The sequence below is a fragment of the Scyliorhinus canicula genome, chromosome 11 (assembly GCF_902713615.1).
Source record: "Scyliorhinus canicula chromosome 11, sScyCan1.1, whole genome shotgun sequence".
NCBI classification, from domain to species: Eukaryota; Metazoa; Chordata; class Chondrichthyes; order Carcharhiniformes; family Scyliorhinidae; genus Scyliorhinus; species Scyliorhinus canicula.
This window is the reverse complement of record NC_052156.1, coordinates 48144578-48167265: the sequence shown is the minus strand read 5'-3', so window position 1 is coordinate 48167265 and position 22688 is coordinate 48144578. Positions and strand designations below refer to the sequence as shown.

Here is a 22688-nt window from a genome sequence, read left to right as displayed (position 1 = left end):
TGGTGGCTGGTCTGCTCCAGCTGTCGTTGTTGTACGTATGGCTGATGGTTCTGTTGTGCGATGAAACAGACGGGCACTGCGCAAAGTTGCCTGCCTGCAACCGCTTTCTTCTCCGTTTCCATCAGTTGTTTTGCAACCTCCTGATACCTCGAACTAAGGGGCCACCAGTCAGGCTTCCACCCACCTGTCAAGGCGCCATCGTCCCCACCACCACCTCTCTGGCGGTCGACAAGGATCAGATGCAAGCCCCAGAGACTGGACTTATGAACATTTGTTTTGTTTGCTATGTTCTGTTTTCTCACATTATACAGCTGTCTTCACATGTAAATACGTTCACATATGCCACCGCTTGTCAATATGTTAATATATGCCACCACATGTAAGTACGTTCCCATATGCCAACAAAACATAAAAAACAGGGGAGATGTCATGGTATGCAGACATGCAGATAATGATATACAGACAGGCACAGACAGGCAGCTAATGAACACGGAGAACAGGACATGACTAATGAGCAGGCAGGACACTCAGGGGTGGTATCTCACTATAAAAGGCACGAGGCACTCACACTCTGCCTCTTTCCACTGATGAACATCTACAGAGTGAGTCAGGGTGTAGTTACAGTATCACACCTTCAGCACGTGGCTAAGAGCTAGTCTGGTCCAGTCAGACAGCGTAACCACATTTAGGTTAGCAGAGAGTCGAACTCATGGAGAACTGTGCTAACTTAACTGTTCAGTAAATCAGATTGAACTAACTTCAAGGTCTGGAATATCTTTTGGTTGAAGCTGCATCCAGTTACAGCCTGTGTTATCCCAGAGTACATAACACAAGAGGAGTATCCCAACACTGCCCCAACAGCAATCAATAGCCAGAAGATCTTGTGCTAATATTTGGGGGCATGGAGGTGGGTGGGGGTGGGAGTGGATGGGTGGAGTGATTGTGTGGAGAGACATTAGACGGTTGCCTTTTGAGGCATTGTAACCTCTGACCAATCCAGCTGGATGAAGACATGCCATGTAGTGGCAGAGCCAAGCTGACTGGTTTTGTTGGGGACCATTATGCATTTAATGGAACAAGTTGTCTGTAAGTGACAGGCACATCAGTCACCTTGGTTGCAAATCTCTTTCATCCATTTCCATGAAGAAGGCACCGTTAACATCTAGAAATCCAAAGGAGCTGCCCTTTGAGATATTTGATAAATATCAAACTGTAGAAGAAACGTGTGTCTAGCATTTGGGTAGAGAAAAGTTTAGCATATTTGTTTGAAATACAACGATCAGACATCAGTGCTTCATCATTATTCATCACATATGTCATCAACAGAAAAAAATGTGAATCATGATACCCTGTAAAGGGTGGTGAGAATTTTTTTTAAAGCCATTTTAGGGCTTTAAGAGGGGGAATGGGCAGAAAATGGTAGAATGCTTTCTCCTGGATTATAATTATATTTGAAAGATCTAAGCATGGACTTCTGATTAGTTGTGCTCATTTCATCAGCACAAACGGGCAAAACCAACAAAAGATCCAAGTATTTAAGTGCATTTTGCATTCAGTGCATCTCGAGTTGATGTGATATTGTCCGAGAGTTTTAAATGCATCTTGCTGGAAGAAGGCTCTGCCTACATATTTGCTCCTCTGGGACATGTTCAAATACCACCTTGTCAACAGCAGAGTCCATGATGCAAAATTGACCAACACCAACTTGGCAGTTAATCCAGCAGTCTTCAGAATGTCGTTCAGCCCCTCGAGAATTGGCCAGTTTTGCGGGAAGGACCTGATTCCAGCATGATTGACACTGATTACAAACACTTTTTTTGTGATTCCATTTTCAGCAAACTTCATCGAAATATCACTCTTAAAAATATGTAGGAAAGGTTTTTAAAAAAACAAAACGAAAATTTCACATTTTATAATTCACCGCAGTTCCATTGGCTTAGAACAGATTTTCCATTGGCCGATACTGAGAAAAGGGTGAGTGGAAATCCAGGATGGGAAGGGGCAGGGTAGTACCTCCCAAAATTGGTACAATTTGCGCTATAAACACTGATTCCACCCAAAGCAGGAACTCCTACCCATAACATTTCATTTAGTTCCTCTCCTGGCATTATCACATCGGGATACGGTGACGGCACTCAACATCAAATCTCAATGCCACAGTCTTGAACCAAGCTGCAGCCAAATGTATGCTCCATTTTCTTTCCTTCCTGTGCATTAGCTGAGTCACACTAATTTACCACATGTTATTGAGGGAAAGCAAAGACCTTTGCATTGATAAGTAGCTTAATCTCTGGCACTGGAACTTGATGCAAATACATCACCAAGTTAACATTCTTAACCTTGAAAAAACAGTTTTCCTGCATTTTAATCTGTCAGGAAATAACTGGGAATGTGTAGAAAACAACCTCCTGTAATGTAAAATATAATTATGTATCATTGTTGCATTATGAATTCATATTTGGAGAAAACTATTTCAATTGCTTTAACTATGTTCTGTATCATATCATATTTCTCAACCAGTGAGTCATGAGAGTAATGATTATGGGTCTTGAAATGTTCCAGAGAATTCTTGTTTAACATTTTTGTCTACTCGTGTACTGTTGATGTAAGGGCAGGCAGTGTCAGTGCAATCATAGCAGGCAGCATTGCATAGCATGCAAAATGTGATTCAACAGTGACAATTGAGAATCACGGAGGGCGAAATTTGATTTATCCCCAAAAACAGGCACAGGGTATCGCAGTGCGTGATTAACTCATGTCTGGTGTTTATAATGCAGGCAGGGAGCCAATTTTGCGCTGCATGATCATTTTAATCTCTTTTTCCGGCTAGCACTAGCCACATTGTCCATTGACTGCACCAACAGGTAGCCAATATCCGGGGGGTGGGGGGGTTGTCACGACTTAAAGCCAGCCCGCATCCCTTAAAGAGGAGGTGCCTCGTGGCTGAAGCAGATGTGGAGAGTTGTGCTTGAAGATAATCTGACCTGGGAAATGAGTGAGTAATGGAACAACAGGGGAAAGTGGACTCCAATGTTTTCAGCCTTGGTGAAGAGGATGGAATGGAGGAAGCCCTCCAGACGACCGGACCAGGCAGTGATAGTTAATGCACAACATCATCATTTGATTTCATGCACTCAGCCACCAGCTCAGATACTGACAGTAAGGATAGATTAGCAGTGGGATCTACATCTGGTGAGACACTGGGCAAGAGTGCACTTGCAGCCAGGCAAGAATAGCAAAGATGCCAGCGCACCTAAGCGTTCTTCTTTCGAGGTGAAGACTTTGATCAGGCAACTCAAAAAGAATACTGATGGGTCGGCACAACAAAATGCTTGGTGTATTGGAGAGCTTGCCAGAAAGGCTGTGTACAATGCCAAGGAACATGGAAGCTTTTCAAAACTTGGAACATAAACCTTTTAGCAAAGAAGTGGTGGCCAACTCCAGCATATTTGTAGATTCAGCTATGATGCAGTTTCTGACGGCTGACATCTCCACTTCCATTACAACATGAGCAGCAACCAGCCAATGTCTGCAGTGACAACGTAGACTTAAGTCCTGGAGGGTCAAACCGCTATCATCATGACTGGGTTGCACCATGCACAAGGGCTTGCCGGCTCTTGCAGCAATTAAAAATGAGTCCTCCAGTTGCTGGTTTAACTTAGTAGGCTGGACAGCTGGTGTGTGATGCAGAGTGTGGGTTCAATTCACATACTAGCTGAGGTTATTCGTGAAGGCCCCACCTTCTCAACCTTGCCCATCACTTGAGGTGTGGTGATCCTCAGGTTAAAATGCCACCAGTCAGCTCTCCATCCAGCCCCTGATATTTACACTGCTTGCAAAGAAGTTCAGTCCAGAGAAGTATTTTGTTTCAGAGGTTGGAGCTAACTTAAAGTTGTTCAGTGTACCCTAAAAGGCTACATTGTCATGGTGATGGATGGAGCTGAAGAGAAGTTAAAATTTTTAATTTCTCTGCTTCTTTTCTGGGAGGGGTTGTTGGTTGCAGTTTGGACTTTGTGTGCTTTGCAGCACCCGGATAACCGCTGGAACCTGTCAACTGCCTTCTTGCAGTGAGGACTCAGCGAAGTTCTGAGAACTGAGAAGATGGTGGAAGGTCACAAGTTCTGTGTCAGGCAGTTAGGGCTCAGAAGAAGCCATGGGAGCCATTTTAGCTTGGTGCAGGAATTAGAGTTCAGAGAAACCCAGGGGCCATGCAGGCTAGCGAAGCCAGCGGACTACAATTGTTGGAACCATGTCGGTTATTGGAGGTGGGAATACTTTGTGTATCCTGTGGGATGCGGTCTCAGGAGCAGAGATTAAACCATCGGGAGGTGAACAGTAATTGAGTCCAAGTTGGAAAGTTTTTGGAGAGATTCCAGAGGCTCGATCATCGAATGGAGTTAAAATTCCTCATGTAGGAGACAGAGTTCATGAAATTTTGTGACTCACAGTGATTACTGACTTCTAGATGGGTTGCTGAGAAATCAGTTGGATTTGGCTTGGTTGTGAAACGAAAGAGAAAATGCTGGAAAATCTCAGCAGGTCTGGCAGCATCTGTAAGGAGAGAAAAGAGCTAACATTTCGAGTCCAATGACTCTTTGTCAAAGAGTCAAAGACTCTGTCTTGGTTGTATCTGCCATTTACTGTGCAGTGTGTAGAATTTGACCTCAGATTGCCATTAATTCATTGTTACCTGATGTTAATTCTGAATGTTAAAATATAAGATAAATATGGTAGATTATTTAAATTTTCTGCCCATGTACAGTAAAGTTTATTTTGTTTAAAACCGTGGAATCTTGTGGTTTTATTCTCATAACTTGGACTGCTTTGAACAAAATGTTGCTGGTGTTTAACCGATCTGTAATATAAGTTGGTGGCTCGTCCAGTTTCTCAAATCCACAGGCGAATATGGGTGCTGGGACTGATGAGGCTGATAAGATTTTCACAGTGAATCTTAGAAAAATAATGCTCTGTTGTTGCAACTTTTCTGGAGAGGGAAAGATTTATCCCTCAGTGATATACAACAGTTAATCAAGGTTAGGTTAATCACATGAGCAGAAAAGTTGAAGCTAGTATTAAAAGCAGGGGCTTAGAATGCAGACGCAATTGAAGTTTTTGAACAGCCCTCAGAAGTAGGAGAAGATAGGGCGGAATGGTGGCGCACTGGTTAGCACTGCTGCCTCACGGCGCCAAAGTCCAAGGTTCGATCCCAGCTCTGGGTCACTGTCTGTGTGGAGTTTGCACATTCTCCCCGTGTTTGCGTGGGTTTCGTCCCCACAACCCAAAGATGTGCAGGCTAGGTGGATTGGCCGCGCTAAATTGCCCCTTAATTGGAGAAAATGAATTGGGTACTCTAAATTTTAAAAAAAGAAATAGAAGAAGAAAAGCCTGACAAGGATAAAACGCAGCTTGAATTAGCTTTAATTCAATTGAAGGTGAAGCAGCTTGAGATTGAAAGAGATAGAGAAAAGGAAGAACTTGAACTTGAAAAAGAGAAGAAAGAGAAATGCGGAAGCTTGAACTTGACGTCCAGGGAGAGAACTTAGCAAGGGAGAAAAGAGATAAGAAAAGAAACCAAGAGCTTCAAACAGAGAAAGAAATTGGACAGTTTTAACTGGTTTAAAAAAAAGCATTTCTTATGGGTGGAAGAAGAGACAGTTTGTATGATGTCTTGAGTCCGACGCTGTGGTTTAGAATATGGAAGAATCTTCACCTAGAGCCTAAATTCACTGAGGACAGAGTTGAAAAATATTTTGTCTCATTTAAAACTGTGGTTACAAAGCTGATGCTCCCAATGGACATATAGAGTTGGATTCTCCATTGCATGCCGCCGGTAGTAGATTTCCTGACCCAACGGAGAATCAAGTGGTGGCTGGAAAACAGGATCGGTGCTCTTCCATTGCTCCGGACCCCCGCTGGCGCAGCAGCAGCAAGATACATACCCTGCACCAGCAGCAACATGCAGATAGGTCATTAGCACCCATTTTCTTCCATTTAACAGGCTGGCTGTCCGATTTGACAGGCCACACAGCCGGGACTCGGTGCAGGTATTTTCAAGCGCGGCCTTGACCCCCGAGGTGGGTCAAGTGGGTAGTGCCAAATGGAGGTGTGTCCCAAAGCCTATCGGAAGACCCCACCTCCTCCCTAAGTTGCAAATTCCCATCAGACGTCCCCTACATCAGATCCCCCCTCCATCAAACCCCCTCCATCAGACGTCCACCTCAATCAGATCCCCTTCCAGCAGGCGCCCCCTCCATCAGATGCCTCCTCCATCAGATCCCCCCTCCATCAAACCCTTCTCCATCAGACACCCCCAGCACTGCTGCCTCATGGCACCAAGGACCCGGATTCTATCCCAACCCGGGGTCACTGTCCATGTGGAGTTTGCACATTCCCCGTGCCTGCGTGAGTCTCACCCCCACAACCTCAAGATGTAAATGGCAGGTTGATTGACCATACTAAATTTCCCCTTAATTGAAAAAAAATGTTTAAAAGAGATCTCCCCCCGCCCCACAATCAGAGATCCCCCTCAGAGAAACCCCACCACGGATTTCTGCAGTGAAAAATGGAAGTGAAAGCACTTTGCTGCTTTTGATTTGGTGAGGAACTGTCAGTCTTAGCAAGAGTGTTTACAAGCATTGTGGTTAGCATTCAGGCAAGGTACTTGTGATGCATTCAAGAGTCAAGGGAAACATTGATCAACAATTCACCAAGCACCTGTCTCTGCAGTAATAAAACTGTCAATCATTGGCAAATGCAATATATTGCTGTGTGAAATTGAATGGGAGATTTGTATTTCAAAGGCTGTCAAGGGATTTGAAGCCCTTTGAAGTGTACTTGGCTTTTGAGGAAGCCTCTGACATTTGAAACACCTGCTGCATTAAACATGAGGCAGTAGATGCTATGGAAGGGTAAATCAAAATGCATTGAGTTTTCACTCTATTGCCTGGATTCCTCTTTAGGTTTCAGGCATGGGTCTCTAATGGGGTTCTCTGATGGGGATCGCTGATGGGGATCACTGATGGGGATCACTGATGGGGATTTTCTGATGGGGATCTCTGATGGGAGGGTCTGATGGGGGCTGAGGGGTCAGTCGAGGTGGTCAGGTGGGGGGCAGGATTTGCGTTGTGGGGAGAGTGGGTACTTACAGTGGACTTGGGGGTACCTCAGTTATGCACTGATCCTCTTGACCCACCAAAGGGTCCACCACATCAGGGCCACGCTTGGGAAAATTGGCACCAAATCCCACCAGGAGGACTTCCCGCTTGGGGGGATCAGTGCATAATTGGGGAGTGGAGACTTGGCCTTCCGTCTCATTAATTGGATTAAATGGATGCAAATCGATAATTTGCATCCTCCTACCGACGCGTAGTTCGCTGCTGCCACTGAGAGCCTTTCGCATTTTATAGCCAACACCCCATTCTCCGCCCAATTGGGAAAACCACAATGGCGAATCCACCTCAGTAGTCATCCTTCCACTTAGGCCGCTTTGCCAGTGCGCTTGTTGTAGCATATTAGTCAACTAGCCCAGACCACTGCCACCCATGCCAACACGGTGCAACCTGCAGTTAGGTCATCAAGACCCAGAGCTGCTTGAGGTAGTCCTCCAAGGCCATCTGCAATTTCCTCCACTGAAAGCCAGGAATCGTCCATGCAGCAGACACCAGCACTCTGTAGGAAGACTAGGACAGGTAATGGGCACAAGGGGGATACAAGAGGAGCATTTGTGTGCAAATGCATGATTTTGATCGTAACATTTGGTATGCTTATTTTGTAATAAGTCTAAAAATCAGTTACAGAGAGAGGTTATGTGTGGAATTGATGCTGAATGTAGAATTTGGGGTTGCAAGTACAAGTATGACTCTTGGGACAGTCCTTTGCAACCAACCCAACCAAAAAGGAGCTGTCTAGGTTTTTGCAGGTTTCGTGCCTCCTGCTCTGTCAGATTTTGTGTGGCAGCATGGCTCTCATTGTATGCTGTGGGTGTGGGTGAGTGGGTTACGCCCCAAAGTATTCTTTCTACTACTGAAAGTAGTGCTAGGTTGGTTGGAAGTTGAACTCAAAAATGGCACCACTCACGTCAGATTATTGTGAAGGGCTGATTAACGTTATGATCTATCTGCTCTGTATACTCCTGGTGGGCGTTTATCACATGCAAACTCATGCCTGTATCTCAGTATCAATCGACGCAGTTCGCTCCAGAATTGCACACATGCACTGCGGGTGCCATTTTGGAGCTTTCAGATCACTTCTGAAAGTTGCAACAGCCACCCAATTTCTTGGTCTATTATTCTTAATTTCCTTCTCTTCCACAGCAGTGACAGTGAATCAATGCCAAATTTAAAATTTATGAATTCTATTGTGTTTCCAGCTTGATAACCCCGATGAGCAGGCAGCTCAAATCAGGCGGGAGCTGGATGGACGTCTTCAGATGGCAGATCAAATAGCAAGGGTGAGTAAAAGGGCAGCACTAAACATCAACAGATTTCTCTCCCATTCTTTGCGCGATGTTTTCCTCCATATGCTCTTTTCCCATTTTCTTTTGAGAAATAGTGAGCAGTTTCATTTTTATCTCCGTTGATTTTTTTTAAGCATTGTAACTTCGGAGTGCCTGAACTTATTTAAATAGATGGAAATTGTCTCTGCTTATTTCTGTAAAGCACAACATTTAAAAACTGAGACTTTCCCACTGACGATTACCCTGAGCAAATAAATGACTCAACTGCAGGTTATATCACGCAGTAGAGCTTACTGACTACACTGTCAAGATTTATTCCTTGAGTGGTTTCTGGTGAATGTACTGCAAGACGATCATGGCTTCAGAGACATCCAATGGAACTAAACACATGCTGTGAGCTATTATATAATCTGACTGTTTCAATTTAACCTTTAATAGTGAACAGAGTTTTCATTGTTGCAGCATAATTTCTAACCGAGTAAAAGTATTTCATAGATATTTCATAGAATTTACAGTGCAGAAGGAGGCCATTCGGCCCATCGAGTCTGCATCGGCTCCTGGAAAGAGCACCCTACCCAAGGTCAACACCTCCACCCTATCCCCATAACCCAGTAACCCCACCCAACACTAAGGGCAATTTTGGACACTAAGGGCAATTTATCATGGCCAATCCACCTAACCTGCACATCTTTGGACTGTGGGAGGAAACCGGAGCACCCGGAGGAAACCCACGCACACACAGGGAGGATGTGAAGACTCCGCACAGACAGTGACCCAAGCCGGAATTGGACCTGATACCCTGGAGCTGTGAAGCAATTGTGCTATCCACAATGCTACCGTGCTGCCCACATATCTAATTTGCCTAATCATGCCTAATTTGAAAAAATAATCAAATATTTATTGTCAAAATTGACATTAAAATTCAGTTGTCACACTGCAATCTGCAAAGGGTCATAGATAGGTTAAGTGAGTGGGCAACAATTTAGCAGATGGAGCATAATGTGGGAAAATGTAAACTCATCCACTTTGGCAGGAAAATTAGGAATGCAGCATATAATTTACATGGAGAGAGATTGCAGAACTCTGGGATACAGATCTGTGTGTCCTGGTATAATAATCAGAAAAAGTTAGTATGCAGGCACAGCAAATGATGAGGACGGCAAAAGGAAAGTTGCTGTTTATTGGAACGGGAATGGAATCGAGAGGTAGGGATGTTTTGCCACATTTGTACAGGGCGTTGGTGAGACCAGTCTAGAGTATTGTGTAAGTTTTGGTTTTCTTGTTTAAAAAAGGATATAAATGCGTTAGGACCAATTCAAAGAAGGTTCACTCAAATGATACCTGGGGAAGGGGGAGGGTGTATCTTACGAGGAAAGGTTGAACAGACTGAGTCTTAGTCCTTCAGAATTTTGAAGATTGAGAAGTGATCCTACTGAAACACATAAGATCCTGAAGGGCATTGACAAAGGGTGGATGCTAATGGATGTTTCCCTTGTGGGAAGACTAGAACTAGGAGACTCACTTTAAAAATAAGGGGGCTCCCATTTAAGACAAGAGATGAGAATATTTTTTTTGTCTCAAGAGGGTTGGAACTCACTTCCTCAGAGAGCGGCAGAGGCGGGGTCAATGAATATTTTTACGGCAGAGGTAGAAAGATTCTGGACAGGTAAAGCGAATCAAAAGTTATCGAGCCTAGGCAGAATGTGGAGTTGACACCACAATCAGATTAGCAATGATTTTACTGAATAGCGGAGCAGGCTGGAGGGACAAAATGGCCGACTCCTGCTCCTAATTCATATTCTTGTCTGTAATCTCTTTTTTTTTTTTCCTGCCTTTTAGATGAAAAGGTAATGGTTGATTTCTGTGGTGCTGTTATCATTTGGTACATGGGACATATAATAATGCACTGTTTCCCCATAGCATGCAATTAAATAAAGCCTATTAGTGCTTCAGTTCAAAGCAAGTGATTCAATCCAGGAAGCTGGCCATACACCACTGTGCATTATGGCATTCGCAGTACTGGAGTATGTATGGATGGATTAGATGACAATAATAAATTGCTCTAACGTCATCTTAAGCCATTATCATGTTACTAAATTGAACCATAATCCACCCTATGCTTTATCGTACATGTTTTACTGTATTGTTTGTGATGTTACTGGAGAAGCTCTTGATAACTCAAGTGTGTGATAAAATCATGCTGCATGTTAATTATAAACAGCAGTTGGTCAAGTTGTGGTACAGTACGTTACCGCATCAGTGCCAGGCTATCACTGACTAGGCATTCATCCAAATGCCCCATCTGCCCAATGCACCAACAGTTCTTTACATGCACACAGTGTAATTTCCAAATTCATCCTTGGCTGGGAACTTCCTCAAAGCTGCTCCCACTTCATTGGCATAACTTCATTGAAAATAGGGCAGTTATCCTGTTTCCATATGTATGTGGGGTTCCTGCTGCACTTTGGCAAAATTACGATGGAAGAGACAGAGCGGCTCTGCAGAAATCTTGGCCTCCTTCGGTGGCATCACTTTTTTGCTTTTGTTTTAATTTTTGGAATCCTTGCATGCTAATAGAGTAACATTGGGTGGTAAAATAGAGAAATATTCAGCCCTTTGTGCCTTGAAAATCATAATGTATATGTCACATATTAACATTAAGGTTTTATGAAGGGTAAGTCATGCCCGAAAAACTTGCTTGAGTTCTTTGAGGATGTCACCAGCAAGGTGGATAATGGGGAACCTGTGGATGTGATATATCTAGACTGCCAGAAGGCGTTTGACAAGGTACCACATAAAAGACTGATCCAGAAGATGAGATCACAGGTGATTGGGGGTAGAGTACTAGATTGGATTGAAGATTGGATGACTGACAGAAAGCAGAGGGTCAGGATAAATGGGTCTTTCTCTGGCTGGTGAACTGTAACTAGAGGGGTGTCACAGGGGTCAGTCCTCTGCCTTTAACTATTTACAATCTATATAACTGATCTGCAAGCAGGGACAGAGTGTAACATAGCAAAACATGATAATAAAATAGGTGGAAAAGCAGGCAGTGAAGAGGAAATAAAGAGTTTACAGATGGAGAAAGATAGGCGAGGAGAATGGGCCAAAATGTGACAGATGGAGTTTAATGTGGATAAGTATATGCCGAAAAAGAGACTGGCAAATTATTATCTAAATGGAAAGTGGATTCAAAATGCGTCTGGGCAGAGGGGTCTGGGTGTCTTTGTCCATGAATCGCAGAAGGTCGGTATGCAGGTACAGCATGTAATAAAAAAGGCAAATGGAATTTTGGGTCTTATTGCAAAAGGACTGGAGTATGAAAATAGAAAGGTGTTGTTACAATTGTATTAGTGAGAGTATTGTGCACAGTTTTGGTCTCCTTATTTGAGGAAGGATATGGTGGCATTGGAAACAGTTCAGAGGAGATTCACCAGATTGATTCCGGGGAAGAAAAGGTTGACATATGAGGAGAGATTGAACAGTTTGGGTTTATACTTGCTGGAGTTTGGAAGAAAGAGGGGGGATCTGATTGAGGAATATAAAATACTAAGAGGGATTGATAAAGTAAACGTAGACCAAATGTTTCCCCTTATGGGATAATCTAGATTTAGAACTGCTTTTCGGAGAGGGTTGTGAATTTGTGGAACTCATTGCCTCACAGTGTGGTGGAGTCTGAATTATTAAATGGTTTCAAGATGGAGATCTGATCAAAAAAATGGGTTAAAGGGACACGGGGAACAGGCAAAGAGGTAGACTTGAGACCAGATAGAGATCAGCCATGATCTGATTGAATGGCGGAGCAGGCTCGAAGAGCTGAGTTGCCTACTTCCACTCCTAATCTCTATGTTCCTCTGATCATATTATGGGTAATATTTAATGCCCTCCCCTATTGCAGGTTTGAAGGCAGGGAGGGCATTTAATTGGGCAGGCCGATGGCACGTGGGAATCCCACATCCATCCCGCCTCCACCTTAATGAAGTCTATGGCGGGAAAACCCATGGATGGCCTTCCCACCCCACCGCCTATTGTTTCCCTATTATAAGAACTAGGAGCAGGAGTAGGCCATCTGACCTCTCGAGCCTGCCCCGCCATTCAATTAGATCGTGGCTGATCTTTTGTGGACTCAGCTCCACTTTCCGGCCTGAACACCATAACCCTTAATCCCTTTATTCCTCAAAAAACTATCTATCTCTATCTTAAAACATTTAATGAAGGAGCCTCAACTGCTTCACTGGGCAAGGAATTCCATAGATTCACAAACCTTTGGGTGAAGAAGTTCCTCCTAAACTCAGTCCTAAATCTACTTCCCCTTATTTTGAGGCTATGCCCCTAGTTCTGCTTTCACCCGCCAGTGGAAACAACCTGCCCGCATCTATCCTATTTATTCCCTTCATAATTATATATGTTTCTATAAGATCCCCCCTCATCCTTCTAAATTCCAACGAGTACAGTCCAAGTCTACTCAACCTCTCCTCGTAATCCAACCCCTTCAGCTCTGGGATTAACCGAGTGAATCTCCTCTGCACACCCTCCAGCGCCAGTACATCCTTTCTCAGGTAAGGAGACCAAAACTGAACTCTAGGTGTGGCCTCACTAACACCTTATACAATTGCAGCATAACCTCCCTAGTCTTAAACTCCATCCCTCTAGCAATGAAGGACAAAATTCCATTTGCCTTCTTAATCACCTGTTGCACCTGTAAACCAACTTTTTGCGACTCATGTACTAGCACACCCAGGTCTCTGTGCACAGCAGCATGCTTTAATATTTTATCATTTAAATAATAATCCCTTTTGCTGTTATTCCTACCAAAATGGATAACCTCACATTTATCAACATTGTATTCCATCTGCCAGACCCTAGCCCATTCACTTAACCTATCCAAATCCCTCTGCAGACTTCCGGTATCCTCTGCACTTTTTGCTTTACCACTCATCTTAGTGTCGTCTGCAAACTTGGACACATTGCACTTCGTCCCCAACTCCCCAACAGATTAAGTTGGGTCCAATATCACCGGAGACGCAACACAGCATAGCTTTATAGATTTATCAGGTAACTGATATACTCTACCAGAGAGTCTTAATTTAAGCCATTCCTGAGAGGGTGCAAGCATTCATTCGCTATATTCCTCAATTTAGAAGGATGAGGGGGGATCTCAGAGAAACATATAAAATTATGAAGGGAATAGATAGGATAGATGCGGCAGGTTGTTTCCACTGGCGGGTGAAAGCAGAACTAGGGGGCATAGCTTTAAAATGAATCCCCAACAAATTATGGGCAGTTAATGCCGCTGCTGCTGGTATTAAACTGGGCAAGCCTTGCACTGGACACACTTCTGTCATGCCAATTGCTCGATCATTACAGACCATACTCATTCAGCCCATGCTTGCAAAACCCAAAACAAATAAACTACTGTTAAATGTGACTGTGAAATTGGGTGCACTTACTTAACAAGTCTGAATATGCTAATAGCTACACTAATAACCAGTGTAAGATTGTCAGTGGAGCTCATAACATTGTTCATTTATGCTTACCAGAATCAACATACACACGCAAGAGCATATTATCTGCAAACAAAAGGAATTTGTTCAAGCCTTGCACCTTTTGTGAATTACCCAGAAGCATGGGTGCCTTAGTTCCCCACTGTTTTCTCCATGGCAATATCTCAGTCAATCAGATTTGGCTTCCCAACCACTCAGAAACCCTTTTCTCCTGCTATATAAATCGATGTGTGTAATACCCTGCACAGGACTTATGGGGGTGGGAATGATTATCTTCCATGTGGTTCTTGTGGAGTACGAGCTCCCTCTGAGGGCCGGGGGAACTCCATTCAGCAATGCTTAAAATGCCGGCCAGTAAGGCATTGATCAGAAAGTGACCTGGTAGGGACTGACTGGGAAATGTGTGTACCATCATTGTAAATAAATCAAAGTTCTTTATTTTGTTTGGTGTGGATTCCCCGTGACCTTAATAAAACGGGATTGTTTGAAATTTGGCATTCTTGGTTTTGTCCTGATGACTAAAAGACAAGACGCTTTGGCAACATATCTCTATTTACAACAATGAATCACTATTTTTATAGCGATTGAAATTTAATGAAACTATAATTATTGATGAGCATTGTGCTCATTGGAATGGGTTATTCAAAGTTTGCATGTGCCAATAATGCATATCGAGGATAACCATTTTTCTTCTACACTATCAGTCAATGATTATTCTGCACTGTTTACAAAAGAATTATTTACTAGCTAGAAATACTGAAGGTTGGATTTCATGTTGAGTGGGGGATTCAAAGTGTATAAGGGACCCTGAGCAATGAATGCTTGCACCCTCTTCAGGAATGGCTTAAGACTCTCTGGTAGAGTATATCAGTTACCTGATAAATCTATAAATCTATGCTGTGTTGCGCCTACGGTGATATTGGACCCAACTTAATGCCAAACACATTGCATGTGTAAAAGCAGGAAACTGAGCGACAAAAGCATTGGCTTCTTTGAATATGTAACTGAGCTGACTTGTGCAGGCAAATTGCAGGAAGAACCTTAAGCCCAGAAAAATTTGGGTAACAATCAATTCTGAGGCTGAAACTTCCATATTGGTTGTTTCATCAATATTGCTGCTGGAGAAGTTATTTTTCCACATCATGGATCCTGCAATTACGCTAAAAAGGACCTGGGATTTCTGGGAATGTATTTTCTTAAAATAAACTATTCGAAATAACAGAAGTGTGCATAAACAATGATGACAATTTCTTCTTTATTTAACATTTATTCTGGGTTAAGTAGCCAATGCAATGAAGACTCCTGTTTGTTTAGTAATTGCCAAAATAATTCTCTCTGCTTTTTCTCATTTAAAAGACTAGTCCTTCTCCTCCCCATTACCAAATTAGACTAATCTTCTATAGTCAGCTTGAACATTTATTTAAATGTGACCTGGCTGTGGCCCAGATAGTATTATTGAGTTTCTGCTTGATTTAGAACTAAAAATAACTTTACTGATTTATGTCAAGTCCTGGTTTCGAAACCACCATCAATTGAAGAAATGCTATTCCACTAAAAGATACTTAAGTCTGCTGCTTTAATTCTTTTTGTGGAACGTATTTGTTCTGTTAGATCCTATTGGGAAGCTAATAAAGGCTATATTTTTTTTAGGACATCATTAAAGATAGATAGTTTTGAAAGCTGCAGTTGTCAAGATCAGAAAGTCCAATCGGGACCATAAATCACCCTTTTTCCCATTCCCAGCTGCACCTTTACAGTGAATAAATAAATGAAAGTATTAAAGAAAGGAGGCATTTCCTTCCAAGTTCAACTCATTGAAGTAAATCTCAATGCTGGGTCTAAATATGTTTCTGTTATTGTCAGTGCTAAGTGCCACAATTCATAATAAAATCATTACATGCATTTATGGTCCTGAATTAACTTTACAGCGGGGTTCTCCTGGTTGTTTACAATGACCTCTGTGGAAAATCTGCAGAATGCACAGCATTTGTGTCCTTTGGGGTTTCTGTGGATCTTTTACCAAAGTTACAGTGGGTGTTTGGCAGACCCCCATAGAAATTCAACTCCAGTACAGCCTGTTCACTGAGTGGTAACCATTCTAGCACCTCTGTTACCCATCACAGATACGTAGACTATAATCAGAGTCTTTTATTCTGCAGGAGGCGGTCACGTAGTGGTATTGGATGATATGTTCTGTGGGAGGCAATGGCGTAGTGGTATTGTCACTGGACTAGTAATCCAGAGACCTAGAGTACTATGGGGTCCCAGGTTCAAATCCCACCACTGCAGATGGTGAAATTTGAATTCAATAAAAATCTGGAATTAAACTGGTGATGACTGGTGATGTTGATTGTCGTAAAAAAAACCCTTCTGGAAGTAAATCTGCTGTCCTTATCTGGTCTACATGTGAGTCCAGACTCACAGCAATGTGGTTGACTTCTGCTGCCCCTTAAGGGCGATTAGGGATGGACAACAAATGCTAGCGCAGCCTGCAATGCTCAGGTTGCATGAACAAATTTTTAAAACCCATAAAACACACATTGTTAACCTCGTGGTTATGATGCTGGATTGTCTGTGTTGAGTTCCAATCCCATGAAATTAAATTAAATAAATCTGGAGTTAGCACCAGCTATCAAATTCTTGGAAAAATCCAACTAGTGTACGATCATCCTTCAGAGAAGGGGATCTGTCAACCCTGCTGTTACAACACCCTAGGCTAGTACACGGTTAATTACACCCCCCCCCCCCCCCCCACCCCCCAACACACACACACACACACACACACATACACCTGACCCGGAGAAACAACACAAGTGAAAACCAGTAATTTGTAAAAATAAATCTGAGGTTTTTGGCCATTGGAATATACTCCACTGAAAATCACAATACAAATGTAAAATTTGTCTTTCTTTTCTCTTGACTGTAATTATTGCCTGTCCAATAATTACAGTCAGCAGGTTTGTAATTTTAAACGCAATTACTGTTTATTTATAACAAGGACTATAATGCAGAAAATACAACTCGTTAACTATTTCCTAATTTCCCCACTTCAACTTGCCACTCCATCCTCTGCACACATACACAAGGCAGACAGATACAGAGGGGAAGAAAGGGGAGTAAAAAGGGGAAAGAGAAAAGGAGTCTTTGTTTCAGATGGGTGTTCCCAGCAACTTGCTCCTCTTCAAACCTTGCGTTCAGGTCAAAGTCTTTACTGTAGATTCATTGAGGTCTCTGTAATTTCAGGAATAGAGCACTCATATCTTTTATGGAGAGAAAGAGAGAGGGAGTCCTGCAGATTTATTCATTCAGGCTCTCTGTAACTCCAAGAACACTTTCTGGAGAGGGCGAGAAAGCATGTCCTTGTCTTTTTGTGTGCAGGAGTCAAACTAAAACTCCTTGGACTCTTGAGAACCATCCCACTTGGATAGGATCCAATCATCACTCCAATCATCCTTTTGGGACTATTCATTGGCTCCCAGCCAATCAATCAAACCAAGTCCCAGCCCATTCTCTCTCTGGTGCCGAGAAGTCTGAAGCTCCTGTTCAAACTAGCAGAGTGTTCTCAACTGCAATTTCTGAATTCCTCATTCTCTCTGCTGCTTGACTTAAAGATATTTGTCCATCAATCAAACATGGGTCAAATATTTTAACTGCTAAATAAAAGAAAGAGGACATAAGGGAATTAACAGGAATTATCCTTGCACTGCTCAGTTTACTTGACATGTGATTCCCATTCTAAACTATGGCATTGATTTTTAATAGTAATAATAATAATCTTTATTAGTGTCACAAGTAGGTTTACATTAACACTGCAATGAAGTTACTGTGAAAATCCCCTATTCGCCACACGACAGCACCTGTTAGGGTACACTGAGGGAGAATTCTAAATATCCAATTCACCTAACAAGCACATCTTTCAGGACTTGTGGGAGGAAACCGGAGCACCTGTAGAAACCCACGCAGATACGGGAGAACATGCAGACTCCTCACAGACAGTAACCCAAGCGGAAATCGAACCCAGGTCCCTGGTGCTGTGAAGCAACAGTGCTAAAGGCTGTGCTACTATGCCACTATTGATTTTGATGTTGTCTGAAGAAGCCTATCAAGCAGCTAGTTGAAAGCTATCGCGAGGAATTCACCATTGACACAATGACTGTAGCTGTTCAATGTGAAGGCCCATTGCCACCTTCTCAAGGCAATTATATTGCGATTTTCAGTGGAGTCTATTACATCATGCTCTTGAACCGTGTCTTGTAGGTTGTGAACCCTTTTGGGGGGGGGGGGGGGTCAGAACTGGGGAATCACCTCAGATTTACTTGCCTCTGACCTGCTCAGTATTTACTTGGCTGGTCCAGTTCAGTTCATGGTCAATGGTAACCCCCAAGATGTTGATAGTGGGGGATTCAGCGATGGTAATTCCATTGAATGTCAAGGGGCGATAGTTGGATTCTCCACTTGTTGGAGATATTCATTTCCTGGCACTTGCGTGATGAAAATGTTACTTACCACTTATCAGCCCAAGCCTGAATATTACCCAGGCCTCGCTGCACATTGGCAAAGACTTCCTCAGCATCCAAGGACTTGCTCTGTATGCTTTCTGTGCACCTCATTCACTAACTTTAGACAAGAGTTCATCTAAATGATTTGGTGAATGTGTTTTCACTTTTAATTTTTTTTCAACCTTCATGTTTGACAATATTCATTGCCCAATCCTGCTAATCATGTTGACTTCTTGGGAACAACAGCATTTTGTTTTAAAGTTGGAAACGGTTAAGTCACTTTGTGTAATGAATATGGAATTCGGTGATATCATTGCCAAGCCTGGTGCTGATTGCTTCTTCTGGGGAAAGAATCCTTCATGGGGTATGGTATAAGACAGTCAGATGGACAGTTGAAGTTCCTTAATATGCCAAGATTGGTGTGATTTCCACCTTGTCTGGATGTTTGGTTCATGAGATGTAGGAGGCAACTGTTGTGAAGAATGAGGATTATTCCATGCTTTTTGCTTTGCGTAATAAATGCAATGATATTGCATAATATTATTCTCACTGTTTTGTAGGAACGCAAGTTTCTAAAGTTTGTGTCCAAAGAAATGGAGAACATGTTTATTGAGGAGCTTAAGTCATCTGTAAATCTACTGATGGCAAATCTGGAAAGTATGCCTGTTTCTAAAGGAGGCTCGGAATTCAAACTGCAGAAGCTGAAACGCAGTCACAATACCTCCATCATTGACATGGGAGAGGAAAATGAAAATCAGCTGTCCAAATCTGATGTTGTACTGTCTTTTACACTTGAGGTGAGTGGATAGCAAATATTATTTGGTATTGTAATTTGTAAAGCTGCAATAATGTAATTTGTCAAGTAAGCTTTCCTTGATCTTCCCACTTTACATCGTTGTTTGCAGCATAATTAGGTCCTTCTAAGACAAACTGACTGGACAGGTAGTGTATTGCAGGCCTCTGGTTGGGTGGCCAACATTGTCGGTAACTTACCTACTATTTGACACACCCCAACTCCTCGGGTGAAATGTTTTCCCACAGCTGCATATTTGGAAATCTGAAGCAGTTGTCTTTGACTCCACCACAAACTCTGTTGCATTTCAAGAAGTTGAATTAAAATAAATGACGACAAGCTCTGAGAAGACATCAGTTGAAATTTTCAAATGATGAAAGTTTTGCTGCATTGGTTTAGTGAAAGTGAAGTTGAAGTTGGGAGGTCTCTCGAATATATGGGTTAATTTAATTCAAGCTGCATTGAAAGAATTTCCTTTCTGGCTCTTGTGCATCTCTATTAAAATATGTTTATGTAAATTTGCACGAGTTCGAATGAGTGTGAGCCAGTGGAGTGACTCAGAAACTGACATTAATTGCATTCTCAAGGGGCTCAAAGGCTGGGGAGCAGAGGAATTGAAAGTCATGTTGGTGCAGTGGCTGATGTCCCAATAAGGTGTGAATTTACCTGAACCTGACCAGTGAGTGCACAATACTCTGTCCAAACGTTGCAGAGATATCTTCACATGTCGCAGTTGCACGTTTACCAACACCAAAATGAAAAGGAGAAATGATTTGAAAGATTAAAGTTATGGTGTTAAATTATTTTGTTTTCCAGGTCGTGATCATGGAAGTGCAGGGTCTCAAGTCTTTAGCACCAAATCGCATTGTGTATTGCACAATGGAAGTGGAGGGAGGAGAGAAATTGCAAACTGATCAAGCTGAAGCTTCTAAACCAACGTGAGTGGCTTTGTAATTTTGTTTTACACATGCAGTGGATTCATTCTTGTCTTTTTTCACCAACTAGGTATTGTGTGCCTTCTGCAGACTGGGATTCAATATTTCATGATTGCAAAATTCACAAACATACATGGACACTCCCTGAAATATTAATGATTTCCGCTGATCCTGTGGGTCTGCAGTATACAGTACACAAAACATGTGTGTGCAGTTGCTATTTCTTAATTTCTGAAGACTTGGTTAGCACAGGTGAACAGGGGAATATCTATGGATGTTTTTTATATGGCTTCCAGAAGGTATTAAATAAGCCTCTCAAAAAAAAAACTGTTTGCTGAATTTGAAGTGCATTAAATTGAAATAATTATTGACCTGGTTAAGAAATTGACTGGGCAACAGGCTATAGTGGATGGGGATAATGACGGGTACTCTTAATTAATATAATGTGACCTGTTTTATCCTGCAAGGTACTGTAATGGCCTCAATTATTCACCGTATTTGAAACAGTTTAGATGACGGAATAGAAAGCTACATCTCCAAATTTTCTGACAACACAGAGATGGACAAGATTGTAAGCAATGTGGTTGAAAGTGTACAATTGCAGTGATATATTAATAGATGAAGTGAATGGGCCAAACTGGAAAATGAATTTCTGTGTAAAAAAAATACGGTTGCCAGTTCAGAGTGAGGACGGATTGAACGGTATACTTTCTAAATGGGGAAATCAGATCATTATAATATGAACAGATACAGAAAATAATCAAAATAACTAATGGAAAGCAGACTATTATATGTAAAGACCAGGGGTACAAGGTGGTAAAATGTATGCTCCAGGCATAAAAAGGGCGAGTTAGACCACGCCTGTTAAACTGAGCTGCTCTGAGAATGACACTTTAGGAAGGGTTTATTAGCCTTGATTAGCCAGAATGTGGCATGTTTGCCCAAGGAGGGATTACCCAAACTAGAGCCGCATTCCCTGGAATCCAAATAATGAAGAAGCGATTTTTTAAAAGAATTTAGCGTCCCCAATTATTTTTTTTTCCAATTAAGGGGCAATTTAGCGTGGCCAATCCACCTATAATGCACATCTTTTGGGTCGTGGGGATGAAACCCATGCAGACGTGGGGAGAATGTGCAAACTCCACACGGACAGTGACCCAGGGCCAGCATTCGAACCCACGTCCTCAGAACCGTAGTCCCAGTGCTAACCACTGCACCACATGCCGTCCATGAAGAGGCGATTTGTTAATGATACTGAAGGGACTGATAGGTAGACAAGGGGAAACTATTTCTATTGGGTGTTTAGGGCTGTGGACATTGGAACCAGGCCTTTCGGAAGTGAGGTAGGGAAACATTTCTATGTGCAAAGATGGTAGAAGTTTGGGATTCTCTTCTGCAGGCAGGAAATGATGCTATTTGAATTGTTTGATTTAAAATCTGAGATTGATTTTTGTTATCAAAAGATATTAAGAGATATGGGATAAAGGCAGGAGGACAGAGTTAGGTCGCAGATAGACCATGATCGCTTTGAATGGGGAGCAGGCTGGAGTGGCTAAATGGCTTACACCCATTTCTGTTTTCTTTGGGGCGCGTTTGGAGGACTAGGACAGATGTTGTCTTTTTATCCAACCCAATTTCCAAGTCAGGATGGTGAGTGACTTGGAGGGTAACCTCTAGGTGGTAGTGCTCCCAGGTATCTGCTGCTCTTGTCCTTCTAGATGGTAGTGGTCATGGATTTGGAAGGTGCTGTCTAAGGAACCTTGGCAAGTTACTGCAGTGCATCTTGTAGATGGTGCACACGGCTGTCACTGTTTGTCAGTGGTGGAGGGTTTTAATGTAGGCGGAAGAGGGAGCAATCAAGCGGGCTGCTTTGTCCTGGTTGGCATCGCGCTTCTTGAGTGTTGTTGGAGCTGCACTCATCCTGGCAAGTGGAGAGTATTCCATTATATTCCTGACCTGTGCTTGTAGATGGTGGACAGGCTTTGGGGTGTCTGGAGGTGAGTTACTCACCGTAGGATTCCTAGCCTTTGACGTGCCTTTGACAGTAGTTTTTAAAAATATTTTATTCAAGGCATTTTCATATAAACAAACAAACACAGAAGCTGCATTTCCCGTACCAGCTTACCCAAACAGGTGCCGGAATGTGGTGACTAGGGGCTGTTCACAGTAACTTCATACTTGTGACAGTAAAAGGTTATTATTATTATTATAGAAGAACATCCATACAACTTTATAAACAACCAACATCCACTACACCCCCGCTCCCCCAATACCGGCCCCCTCTCCCAACATGTCTTCCCCATTTTAACCCTCTTTGCTGACCCCTCAAACCTCCTTAAAGAAATCAATAAACGGCTTTCACTTCCGAGTGAACCGATCAACCGACCCCCTCAAGACAAACTTATCCTTCTCCAGCCTCTAGAATTCTGTCAGGTCGCTCACCCACACACCTCGGCTCAGAGGCGCTCCACCCAAACAAGATCCGTCTCCGGGCTATCAGAG

At 42.6% G+C, this 22688-nt stretch overlaps 1 protein-coding gene across 23 annotated transcripts in view; it reads left to right on the top strand.

Annotated features, from left to right (window-relative positions):
- The window catches only part of cadpsa (Ca2+-dependent activator protein for secretion a), a 736161-nt gene that overhangs the window by 284221 nt on the left and 429252 nt on the right, over positions 1–22688 (top strand). For all 23 annotated transcript variants that reach the window (XM_038810550.1, XM_038810549.1, XM_038810561.1 and 20 more), the window contains exons 4-6: positions 8369–8449; positions 19019–19255; positions 20068–20189. In XM_038810550.1, coding sequence (XP_038666478.1) covers positions 8369–8449; positions 19019–19255; positions 20068–20189 — 440 coding nt within the window. The remainder of the gene's footprint in view (positions 1–8368; positions 8450–19018; positions 19256–20067; positions 20190–22688) is intronic.